Source organism: Vespula pensylvanica, chromosome 4 (assembly GCF_014466175.1).
Source record: "Vespula pensylvanica isolate Volc-1 chromosome 4, ASM1446617v1, whole genome shotgun sequence".
Classification (NCBI taxonomy): domain Eukaryota; kingdom Metazoa; phylum Arthropoda; class Insecta; order Hymenoptera; family Vespidae; genus Vespula; species Vespula pensylvanica.
In genome coordinates, this window is record NC_057688.1 from 2,351,911 (window position 1) to 2,365,271 (window position 13,361).

Genomic DNA, 13,361 nt, shown 5'->3' on the forward strand with positions numbered 1-13,361 from the left:
CTCTCTCTCTCTCTCTCTCTCTCTCTCTCTCTCTTTCTATCTGTCTGTCTGTCTATCTGCCTGTCTATCTATCTGTCTATTTCTCTCGCTCTCTCTCCCTCTTCTTCTTTCTCTGTCTTTCTCTTTTTCTCTGTCTCTTTCTTTCTCTCATCCTCTATCTTCGACTCTTTCTACCTCTTATCCTTTGCTTCTTTTTCTCGTTTTCTCTCGGTCTCGCGAGCGCCACTCGGACACGTAATTACAAGTCTTAGGTGGAGAACTTCCAGTGCTCGCGGCGTTGGCGTGCCTGCTGACCCAGCGCTCGAAAAGAAAAGCGGCCCTCTGTAAGAAATCCGGATAACTCGGCTGCCTCACCGAGTCTCTTTTCCTTTTTATCATTCTCTCTCTCTTTCTCTCTCTCTCTCTCTCTCTCTCTCTCTCTCTCTCTTTCCCTTTCTGTTTCTCTCTCTCTCTCTCTCTCTCTCTCTCTCTCTCTCTCTCTTTCTCCCTCTGTCTTTCCTTCTCTTTCTCTCTTTTCCACGATGTTCCTTCGTAAAAAGAAGGACCTTCGTTTGGTGAGGCTTTTATGTGTTTCGTACGGAAAGAGAAAGGAACCAACGTGTTCAACGAACCGAGTCGAAAGAGTTTATCGTCAGAAGATACTCATTAGTTTCATTATCTTATCTTCTCAATATTTTACCTTTTCTAGATCCTTGTCACTTCGATAAATGTTCTTTTTGCCGCGATAACGAAAGAATTAAAAAGAATTTAACTACCCTGTTTATTACCATTATTTTCAATTTATTATAGTTCGTAAATTTATTGAACGTTTATTTTCTTTACACGTGCAGTTTATTTTATTATAAAATATTTACATCGATTCGCGGTGTTTGGAATAATTAATAGATATCGTGGAATTCACGCAATCGTTGGTTGAAATTTTAGATGGTAAACAACCTCATTTTATTTACATATGTCTTCGTATCGCAAACATCCAATAGATCCATTTAATTTATATTTCACCACCAAATAGGTAGTTTATATTATCGAGTTGTCCTAGTTACCATTACCTGTAAATATTTAATTTTTAATAATAATATTATAACACATTAACAAATAAAACAGGGAAAAGTGGTTCAATGCGTATATATTAAATAGGGCGATAATCGAAGATTTTTTTTGCAAATGAAGTTATTTAGAAGAAATTATTTAGAAAATATCAAAGTCATCTTCATTTATTTTTAATGAATCGTCATATTTTTTCTTTTGATAATAAATCTAATAGAATATCTGCGATAACAAGTTCAATAATATACAATACAAAATTATTGTAGTGTAAATGAAATTTATGTTTATAGATGGTCAAAGTGATGGTCATCATTATTAATGTAACATTGAATTTTTTCATTACTAATTGGATTCTTCTTTTAGAATCTATAGTTTACTAATGATAAGTCATGAAAATATTAATTTGTGGAATATACATTCATAGACAGCAGAGAATTCAAAATTGGTTGCAATAAGTCGAGCATTAGATGTAATTGTTTGTAAATGTATATAATATAGCATCAAACGATAAATTTACTGATTATTTTAACGACAGGAATCTAATAGGTAACATTAATTTTATTAGAAATTCATTCAGCTCCTTGTTATTCCAATTAGGTAACAATATCGTACCAAATTGATTTAACATATATTTCTTTGAATTCTATAATTTTAGTAATATTTAACATAGTAATAATTATCGTCCTATCTATATATACATATAGCTGTAAAATAATATAATGTTAATTTCATTATTCTCATCATTGAATTGTGATTGAATCCGATGAAATTCTTCGGCATTCATGATTGGAATATATTTGGTAATTTAAGCGATGCAACGAGTTACAGCTATCTCTAATCGTGCAATACTAATCGATAAGATCACATGTACACACACACAAACATACACACATACATACACACGTACCTATATACATATATATATATATATATATATATATATATATATTTATATTTTTGATAGACAATTATAAATTTTATTTACTTCTGTCAGTACTCGAATTGCGTACTACACACAATATTTATGATGAGAACTCCAATAACTCTTGTTAAATACGTCAAAAGAAGAAATTATATTAGATTAATGAGCAATGTTTAATATATGCAAATGAGAGAAACATATTTAAATTGTGTACACACACACACAAATACATACATATATACATACATAAGCGTATACAGATTCAGAGTAATTCCGAAAATTAATTCGTGCCGTTAATGTCACGTGCGACGAGTACGACGAACTTTCGGCGTTCTCGTCGAATATTTTATCTATTTTCTATCACCGTGCGGTTGCATTAACGAAATTTACACTTTATTAACTTTAAGTTATTAAAGCACGGCCGGGTGTTGAGCAGTGTAACGATCCTGCCGCGGTAAACGGACCGAGTAAACTTTGTAATTACGCTCTATAAACGACGTAATTACTACTTCACATATACATGTACGCATTGATATTTTAAAGGTAGATCATATGACGAAATAGTACGTAGACAACACGGTAATCAAATCGTTATGATTTCGTTACTGACGAAGTATTATAAAATCTTTTATTTCACTAAAATAACAACAAGGAACTTGCTATCTCTTCTGTCAGCGTTCTCAACAAACAATAACTGGTACTCAAGCATATTATAGAATCTTCCGAAACAATCGATAATAGAGTCTAGTCAATAGAAAAAGAATTTATTTTACACTTCGATTCATAGAACATCACATATATTCTTAAGTAATGCAAATGCTTGGAATATTACAATACTAGATATTAAATTATCAATTTAATAAAACAATTGTTTCTTCGTCAAATAACACTTACACTCTACGTTTTTGAACTAGTTTAACACGAAACAATTTGTGATTTATGATTTCGTATATCACCCCATACGACAAAACAGAAACCATAATCTAAAATAAAGATATGCATACAATAAAGCACACAGTATTAATTTAAATATTGTTTCTCAATAAAAAAAAAAGGAAAAAATATTTAATCCAGATAAACTGCAGCAAATGGGATTACAATCGCGAGGAAAACCAATTGATTTATTTATCGATGACGATAAGTATATCGAAAAAGAAGCTGTTCTGAAGCCGCGTGAAAGGAAAGAACACTATCTCCTTAGAAATTCGATATAAAGATAATTCTCGTTGAATTCCCATGGTGAATTTATTAAATAGAATCCCCTCGAGCGAATTGATTATTAAATGCCATGCTTTCCTTTTAACATCGGTTTACATAGTTGGAACGTTATGATTTTTTTCTTTTTTCTGTCGACAAACTGAATATACGTGAGATTTAAAAATAGTGAAAATAAAATATAAAAATAAAAATGAGAAATACACCGTGCATGACAAAATAAATATGATTCTTTTTTTGTTTTATATATATTTTTTTTAATATTAAACAATTGATTAAGTTCATAACTTCCTTGCGAATAAACTGTTCGATTATTGTTATTATCATTATGTACCGAAGCAACGAGCATTGCACGGCCTCGCGGTATATAATAAGTTTAATGCAGTACCTAAATAACATTAAGGCAGTTATTACTACAGTAATGAGCTCGTTGATTACGTTCGACTAATCGAGTTATTCTCTTCGCTTGCCTAACGGAATTCACTAGACGAATTTACTTTACGTTGCTTTCAACGAAATCGTAAAGGTTACGAGGACAGACAAAACAACAGTTTTCTTTTGTATATAGTATTAACAAAACTTTTTACTTTTATATGAGTCATCCATAAGGCACTCGACTTGTTTTGGTTTCACTTCAAATATTTGTTACGTTTATTTCGTGATATTTATAAAAATCGATAGTAACGGCAATAAAGTATACAAGAAATATAAATAGTACTCGTAGTACCTATAGTTTTCTACGAATTTATATTATTCTATAGTAAATATTATATAGTTTTTATAAAAAAAGATACATTTCTCTGATTATCTCTCTCTCTCTCTCTCTCTCTCTCTCTCTCTCTCTCTCTCTCTCTCTCTCTCTCTCTCTCTCTCTCTCTCTCTCTCTCTCTCTCTCTCTCTCTCTCTCTCTCTCTCTCTGTTTCTTTCATTTTTCATTATAATTCATACATACCTTAACTTTTAAATGCAACTAAAAAAGTATAAAATAAATAATAATCCATAAAGAGATATATAATTAAAAAAGATCTTTTAATTAAAGTAATATTGAAAGTCATTATAGATAATAAATATGGATTTATGTACATATGTAGATAATATTCACTCATTAATCGACATTAATTTATTAATTTTTATTCGAAACAGCTTTAGCTTTCCGTACTGAAATAAAAGCTTGGAACAAAGGGAATATATTCTCTCGAGAAAAGTCGGTGAAATTCTCTTTACGAAGAAGAGAAATTCGAATTCGTATACTCGCCTGACAGAATTCAATCGATCTCATCGTTTCTCTTGCGTCTGCGAGACGAATCGAGACGAAGCTCGATTTCATTCGACTCTCGCTAATTACTACGGCGTAAAAGATCGTAGAATTCGAGACTACTCGTGGAAAGAAAAGGGTTTCGTTCTTCCGCTCGAAAGAATCATTTCGATCGAATCGAGAAGTCTATCTTTTAAATGGACCTTCCTGCTCTAGTCTCGTGATTTCGACGTCGAAATGTCGCATTGTGTCGAAAATCTTCTTTCTTCTTTTTCGAATTCAATGATCATTCGTCACATTTTATTATCCATCGACTTTAATTTAATGATTTCTATCATTAACATAATCGCGTCACGTTCACTATCTCTCGTTCGACGTGACGACAATGTAAAGTAACGAACGACAAATGAATTTTCATGCGATCGACTTACAATTATCGGAAAAGAATTAGAATAATTAATCTTCGCTTTTTTTTTGTTTCCCATCTTGTTTTATTATCATTTTTACTTGTCATGTTTTATTCTTGTTGCTTAGGTTGATTTTTCTGATATTCAATGCTAGCAGCTATAGCTTTATATTCGCTGATATAAATTGAATGGCGGAATAAAATGAAGAAAGGAGAAAGAGCGGGGAAGAGAGAAGGACAAAAGAACAGGAAGCTTTCATTGTTCGTTTAATACTGTACGGTGCCTTCATTAAAACGATATGAGAAACTTATATTACTCGAGAAAGTGATCTTAGGAAAGAAAACTTTGCTTCTCATTTATAGTTGAAGTCTCGAAGAAAACTTTGAGAAAAAGGAAAAAGAGAGGAGACTTGTTAACTAACGAGTCAAACACATTCCAAATAAACTCAAAAACTCGAAAGATATACGTACCTACTGTGTGAAACGCCAAACGAATCCAGCATTTTAATTAGCCCCGTAATTTGCGTTGTAATGCTTACGCGAAGTGTTATTTGTTTTGATTAAAATTAAAATTGCTCGGAAGCGGAATAGCACTTCGCTTCATTTGCGAACGTTTCATTAGCCACGCGTCCTGTCATTGCAGATGCGCGACTCGTTTTGCATGAAATGTGTTCGTTACGAATAAAAATAAAAAAAAAGAGAAAGAGAGAGAGAGAGTGAGAGAGAGAGAGAGAGAGAGATAAAAAGAAAGAAAGACAAGAAAATATTAAAATCAAGAGAATACGTTACGTGAATAATATTTATAATCATTAATCACACACACATTTTTTGGCCGTTCGGCCGTTTACGATTGACTTCGTATCTTTCGAGACGACCGATCTTGTCTTTGTACTCTTTATATTCTTATTAAAGTCCGCGTATTTCATTTTAATCGTTTCTCGACCATCCATAATCTTCACGATCATTACTCACGTGCACACGTATTACTGTTCGCCCGTTTACTATTAACGTCGTATATTTGCCGAAACGACCGACCTTGTCTATGTACTGTTTACATTCTTATTAAACTTCGCGTCTTTCATTGTAATTGTTTCTCGACCATTCATAATATTCACAATCATTATTCACATAACGTGCACGAACACGTACACATTCCTATTTGACTGTTTACGATTTACGTCATATATTTGTCGAAACGACCGACCTTGTCTATATATTGTTTACGTTTTTACTAAATTACACGTCTTTCATTTTAATTGTTTCTCGACACACAATGATTACTCATACACACAAGCATTTCTTTTGTTTACGAATCTCATTGTATGTTTTTCGAAATAACCAACCTTCTCCTGTGTAAACATTTTAACGTTCTTACTAATGTACGCGTCTTTCAGTTTAGTAGTGTCTCGACCGTCATCGAATATGGTAAGTACTTCCAGTATCGTACAAGAAAAATTTTTACTAGAATATCGTCACATTCTTGATATATTCTTATAGCCTTTATCTATGTTTAGCAATCCCTTAGTAAATAACCTTAATCAGGATATTAAAGAGTATGCTCCAATTGTTAGAATCGATTTTCTAAATATAATCTTAAGCGCTTAATCGACTCAAATAATTTATTTATGCAGTCTCTCCCTATCTTCTCGAATCCTCTTTGTTCTCTTACTTTCTGAAGAGACTTAGAAAGAGGGATTGTTAGAGTGGTTGCTGGTGGTGACTTTTCTCTCTCGCAAATATTCTTTTTTCTTTCCTTTTTCTCTTTCTCTTTTTCTATCTATCTCTCTATTTCTTTCAGGACACCAGACGGAAAATCCTTCAGCCGGAATTCTTCGATCGACTCCCTTTCCTCCTTCTCTTTCGTGAGCGACGAACGAGCTACCACGACCACGGCCGTTCTCAGAGTTGAATCCTAGTTTATATCTTGCGATATAAAGTGGCCAACCCAAGGATGAGTGGACTTCTGACTCGGCGAATATCCATTGTCCGTGCTGTTAGAATTTCGCCATTGTTCAGGCTGACGCGAACAGAAGGATTCTCCAGGTAAGGGAAATAGCACGTATATTTGGAACTGTCTACTACTGGTCCACGTGGATCACGAGCCATCTCCACGTGCACAAGCACAAGCGAGAGCATAGCGTAGATTCTACTCGAGGATTGAGGATTACATTGTTGGCTTCTCACTCTACGTGAAAGTGTGTCTGATACACACTAGCCCCCTATGCTTGGGCTTGACTGAAAGAAGAAAAAACAGGGAAAAAGAGAGAAAGAGAGACTGGACTGTGTTACGTGACCAGCAAACCAATGCAACTATCTCGTTTCTTCTTCTTTCAAAAAAGAAAAAAAAAGGAAAAAGGAATCTTTTCCCTTTTATTTCGCACCCCCTTTTCTTCATCCTTTATTCCCTTTTATCTTTCTTTATGCAGTCTATTGAACCTTAACATCCACCCTTATTTAATCATTGAGATGTTTCCGAAAATTTTTATGGTTAATAATTTCTTTCTTAAGTTCATTAAACATGTCGTTTTTACATGATATATTACAAATCGATTTATTCTATCGTCGGACAGACAAGTCAAAATGCGACTTACCACCCAGCAGAAAAAGACCACAGGCTATCAATGTTCTATGATCCGAGTAACAATGGCCGATCAGTGCGAAGATAGTACCAGCGAGAATCAAGACAACGGCGATCACTTGAAACGGTGCCGAGATCCTGAAACATATATATCATGCTAATGTGAAGAAGAGAGAAGGAGTTTCAGAAACTTAATGAACTGGCATTATAACTCATAAATATTGGGAAGTATATCGTTTTGAAGGGGATAGTTCAAGGTATATTTCAGTGCAATGGTAAAATTCAAGTTAAACTGCATTGACTTAAATAATATCGAATCACGTTTTATAGCAGATATATGTAAATATATCAACGTAAGTATACAAAATCTCATTTTTTTTAAGTTATATCTATTTTCAATATTTCTAGCTGATGAATTATTTTCGATTCGTAAATTGTATTAATCGACGTATTATTTTCTAATTTATTTCGAGTTAAGTTAAGAAAGATTATTTTTGAACATCATATTTCGAATACCTTTGAGAGAGAAGCAAATCATGAAAGTTTGATCCATTTCGCGACTATAACTAAAACAACGTCCACGGAGAATGTATCGGTTACAAGCTAGAGAAGTTGCTTGTTGGAACTATCCGAGATCGTAAATACCGAAGTCTGCATAGTACATATACGTATATAGAATATGTATATGTACCTATATATGTACGTATGGAACAATTATCTATGTAAAACGAACGGTGACAATAGCCAACGTGGATACATAGTGAATGTACGATTGCTCGAGGAAGGTACGTAACGTCCAAGCCTATGATGGTCATTGTTAAACTGTCCACGTTCTACCTGCCTTATACGTTGGCAAGTAGAGGCAGACGCCACTCTGTATCACTGCGGATCCACGCAAATGTAGCCACGGCAAGAATTATGCGCGTAATCAGTGCCTCTTACCCATAATCTATGACGCCGTTATTATTTATTCGGTTAATCATTATACTCATGCGAATTACTCGGAACTGGAGAATATTGCACGTTGGATTTCGATTACACGAGGGAAGTATATGCGGTAAAATTTGTTAAAACGTACATATGTAAGTAGGGAATTACAGAGATAGGTAAAGCGATCATTAATTAGATCTAATAAGAGAAATGATAAAAATAATTAAACGAAACGTCTTCATTTTCATAGATCGAATAACATTCAAATCAATGAAATCAAAGAAAATACCACTTGAATTTTTATTAATTTCTTTTTTTTACAAATTCGAATGGACTTTTGAATTTATTCGAACCAGATACATATCACCTAAATGTGAATTTAACCTACTGAAGTTTTTATTTACCAAGTGAAATCTAACTTATTATTTTTTCACGTGCCTCGTTAATGCGTTTCCCTTCTCCGTCGCAATCCCTTGAACAATATCTTCTCGTGTCATTTATCAAGATTTATAAAATTAAAACAAGCGAAGAAAAATATTTAAAGTTATCGAAATCAATGAACTGTCTGACTGAATTTCTGTAAATTACAGTCCTTTACAAAAATTGTATAACCTTCATCGTTTTAGTTCAATAGAAAAGAAAGAACTAAATTTTGATGATCATCAGCTGAATAGACTCTGTCGATACGGACAATCTTTGTGACGAAAGAATACGTACTCTAAAAATGCACCCTCTGAAAACAAGTTGGTCGTTATACATATCTCGGAGGCTTGTTACCTTAAGGGTGGAATATCTAGTGTGTTGTCGAAGGCGAGTATTGAAAAACGGTGTGAGTGTTGTTGGTCATGTGGGTGACAGAAAGAGAAAAAACGAGAGAAAATGAGAGGGAAAGAGAGAGAGAGAGAGAGAGAGAGAGAGAGAGAGAGAGAGAGAAAGAGAGAGAGAGAGAGAGAGAGAGAGAGAGAGAGAGAGAGAGAGAGAGGATATAGAAAGAGTAGAGAAGCTCGAACTCGTTGTGTAATAGGTACATGTATTCGTACGTATCGGGGTAAATGGAGCGTGCTAAGTAACGGTGCGTCTCTCAGCTCGCCTCAGCAACCCCTGCTTCTTCGTCCTTCTACTCTTCCTCAGATACCCTCTTCTCTTACCCCATCTCCACTCATCCTATTTGATAAACCACCGCGATGACGTTTAGGTTTTGATCTCTACGACAATTTCACGGTATATAAGCATTCTTGCTTTTTATTTAAAAGTTATATATATATTTGTATATAATTATATAACATATATACATACATTCATACATACATATATATATATACATGAATATATATGTAGATACATCTACTTCATATAGGGATGTTTCCCATGTATGCTATATACAAGAGATCAATCGTCAAATAGAAAAGGGAGTTTCTTTGTTTTGAGAGAAAAAAAGAAGGGGGAGATTCGTAAACGAAATTGTCGTCTCGTCGAAATCTTGAATTTTATTGCCGTTCTATCTTGACATCTTGACACAAGGAATTTGTTTACCAAAGGAGGAAGAGCAATGGAAGATAATATGGTGGAAATTCAATTATCAGGACGTATTCACTATTGTCAGGAAATTGCGTTTCAGACTTTAAAAAAAAAGGAAGGATATGGTAAGTTTATTTTTATCCTTCTTTTCTTTTTTTTATATTTTTATGTAGATACGATTCATATTGAAATTCACCTGTTTTAATTTTCTTTTTTCATATTTTCATTAATTACAAATCGTTGTTTAAATTGTAAGTCGTTATATATATTTTTGTTAATTATAAGTCGTTATTACTTCAGATTGAAAATGATGAAGCGAAGTTTGTTCTCGTATAATCGTGGCTTTTTAAACTTCTCTCTTCGTTTGAAATTTAATACAAGGCGAGCTGTTTTACGTCTCTACGGTAAAAGGTGACTGTCGGGTAATGGAGCGTCCTTTAAAGGATGCGCGCGAGCTTCCATTTACGTTAAAAGTACTCCAACTTGACGCGTAACGAAATTCGATTTTCCGATAATTTGTCGCGAAATGTCGTAAATATTCGCGAATCGAATTTAAACTGAGATATAGTGCATATTCGTGTCTATTAATAATGCAACAAAAAAAAAAAAGATAAATTTCCTCTGTCGATCTTTTGTTCGAACTGTGATAAATGAAATTAAATATAGTATATTATAAAAATTCTTATACAAAATATACGCTTTCCAGTATTTTCAATAGTTGCATTAATTTAAGAGCATAACCAATTGAAATATCAACAAAATATAGCAAGCTGGTATATAATTAATTTTTTATATAATTAAGTTTCATGCTTTAGAAAAGACAAAATATGACGTTGATAATATTTGCGAATGTCAGGTATCAATAAAAAAAAAAACTTTGTTAAGCCTCCTATGATAGATAACATTTTTCATATTAAAATTTTTACATTTAATCGGAATGTACAACTGTATTATCTATATCATAAAGAGCATAAAATATTTCTTATCGATAAATGGCATTTCCAATCATCATTATCGACTTACAATTATAATAGTTTGGAATAATCCATTCATATTATTTAAGCATATAAAGATAACAAAATTTGCGAAATAATTACAACAAATTACTTATAATCTCTAGATGAACAAAGAATATTATGATTCGACTGCACGTGGTATTTCATTTATTACTTAAAAAATCTCGTCAACGTTTACCATTGTTTCTCCAACGAGATATTTCTTTTGAAAAGGTTAGAAAGAAAAGTAGATTAAAAAAAGCATGGAATTTATTAAAAATTGAAACGATGTTGAATGGTAAGAAACGATTGGTTTCGTGAAATTATACCTGAGGTGACCATGTTATAATTACCGTTTTATTTCATTATCATATGAAACCAGCTGACTACTAATGACATTTACTCATTTTGGAAAGGTCGCTTTTAAACATCGTTCGATAGGCTGTAACGTCAGCCGTTGTCATTAACGTAAGTAAAAAATAGATCGTGAGAGGGGGAAAGAGAAAGAGAGAGATAGAAAGAGAAGGATATTAACTCTCATATCGGTGACATTCCAACGAATCCGCTTATCGATTACGGTTCGACGATAGAGTATTTATAATTCATCGAATTTATTAAGTAAGTCAGCTTCGTGATCCGAATATAAGCGCTACGTGTCTTAATATGCTTTCCGTTCTTAATTCATGTCAGCCATTTCCACAGATAATAATCGGCGTTGAATTTTAGCACGGCGTCGATTTAATATCGACGACTCGACCTCATTGCGGAGAATCAAATTGGTAATGAAAGGTAATTGATATCCTTGTGAAAGTTCGTTTATATGAATGGCTGCAGGCGAATGGATAATCGATTGAGAATAATATCGTTGATATCTATAGATATTTCTTTTCAAGAGTATTATCTTTGTTAATATGTCCTGTAGTGTTTTTTCTTCTCTTTTATTTTTTCTTTTTTTCTGCGAAATTTTGTTACTTACATCATTGATATTGATAATTTTAGATAAAATCGAAAATTTTTATGATTTTTTAAAATTATTTATCGATTTATTTAACGAAGAACTTTTTTCCATTTCGATCGGCTTAGGATAATGAATAGAATCATACATAAAGAGTAGAAATATAAAGAAATATTTTTTTAAAACTAATCTATTCAGTGATATGAGATTTAACTTAATTATGTACAAGTTGACAGCATACACATTCGATATTATAAGATTGTAACTTTATTAGAAATCGTGATGCTTTCGCGAAGGTAATTTGGGAAAAATTTTTTCCCCCGTCCGACGATTCGATTTTCGGTGAGCAAATTGCACGATCGCGACGTTATTATCCCCTTCGCTTTTCGACAGGACAGGATCCGTATTGAGAGGAAGCTGCGAATGGATTCCCGATAATTTTCGCTAATTCCTTTACGCACGATAACTCTTTTTTAATAAAAGCTGCACTTAGATACATATATCGAGATTTTGATTCGAATAAAAAAAAAGAAGTGGTATAAAATGCTTCCGACAATGTCCGATCCAATGTACATTGGTTGTTAATGTTTAAAAAATTATTCCATATAATAAGGATAACGATAATAAGGATTCGATATAATAAAGATTTTCTGAGAAATACATCGAAGACGTTGTTAACATAAATAATAGTATAATAAATTATACTGCTACATATATGTATTTATATGTATTTTCTAAATTGTATTTTTTTTACGTTAAACTCATTAATCGAGTTTTTCACGCTTTATATAAATATTATACTATTAATTTAGCTTTATTTTATTTAATACTCCTATTGAGAGACAACATATATTTTCTTTGTGAGCAACGATTTAGGTATTGAAATAGAATCTGCAACTTTTCTAAAGCACAATTTGAACGTGGTCCCTGGCGATATCGTATAACAAAAGTTCTCTATATCCATCGGTAAAACAAAAGTTCTCTATATCCCTATTCTGTGGTTGGCCAACAATTACAAGGACGTTCTGTCAATGCGGTAAACGCATTCGATTGTTATCCAACGCACGCAAATTGATTGGGTTTGGGAAGTGTGCCGGACGATTTAAAAATTCGAGGGACACGTCAGGCGGCAGCAACAATTTCGTCAGTGTCCGCTCATGCACGCAAGAGATCTAGAAATAGGGATAAAAATGTGTGTGTGTGTGTACGTGATAGGAAGAGAGAGAGAGAGAGAGAGAAATAAAGAGAGAGAAAGAAAAAGACAAACAGACATACAGACAGAGAGAGAGAGAGAGAGAGAGAGAGAGAGAGAGAGAGAGAGAGAGAGAGAGAGAGACAGAAACAAAACGCGTCCCTCGTTAATAACGGACCGTTGTCACAGTAAATAACAATAAAACTCTATTAATGTGGTAGTACCGGTAGCTACCGGTCTTGGCAGCGAGCCAGGGACATACCGGCACGGCTATTCACCTTACAAAATACACGCTGCCACCACCAATGTCGACGCCACTGCGCCACCCACCTTCTATCTGTCTCTCTG

General features: G+C 33.4%; 1 protein-coding gene across 7 annotated transcripts in view; it reads right to left on the reverse strand.

The window, feature by feature from the left end:
- Nucleotides 1-13,361, reverse strand: part of LOC122628537 — a 159,311-nt gene that overhangs the window by 43,568 nt on the left and 102,382 nt on the right. For all 7 annotated transcript variants that reach the window (XM_043810933.1, XM_043810937.1, XM_043810931.1 and 4 more), the window contains one exon: nt 7,437-7,561. In XM_043810933.1, the coding sequence (XP_043666868.1) occupies nt 7,437-7,561 (125 nt within the window). The remainder of the gene's footprint in view (nt 1-7,436; nt 7,562-13,361) is intronic.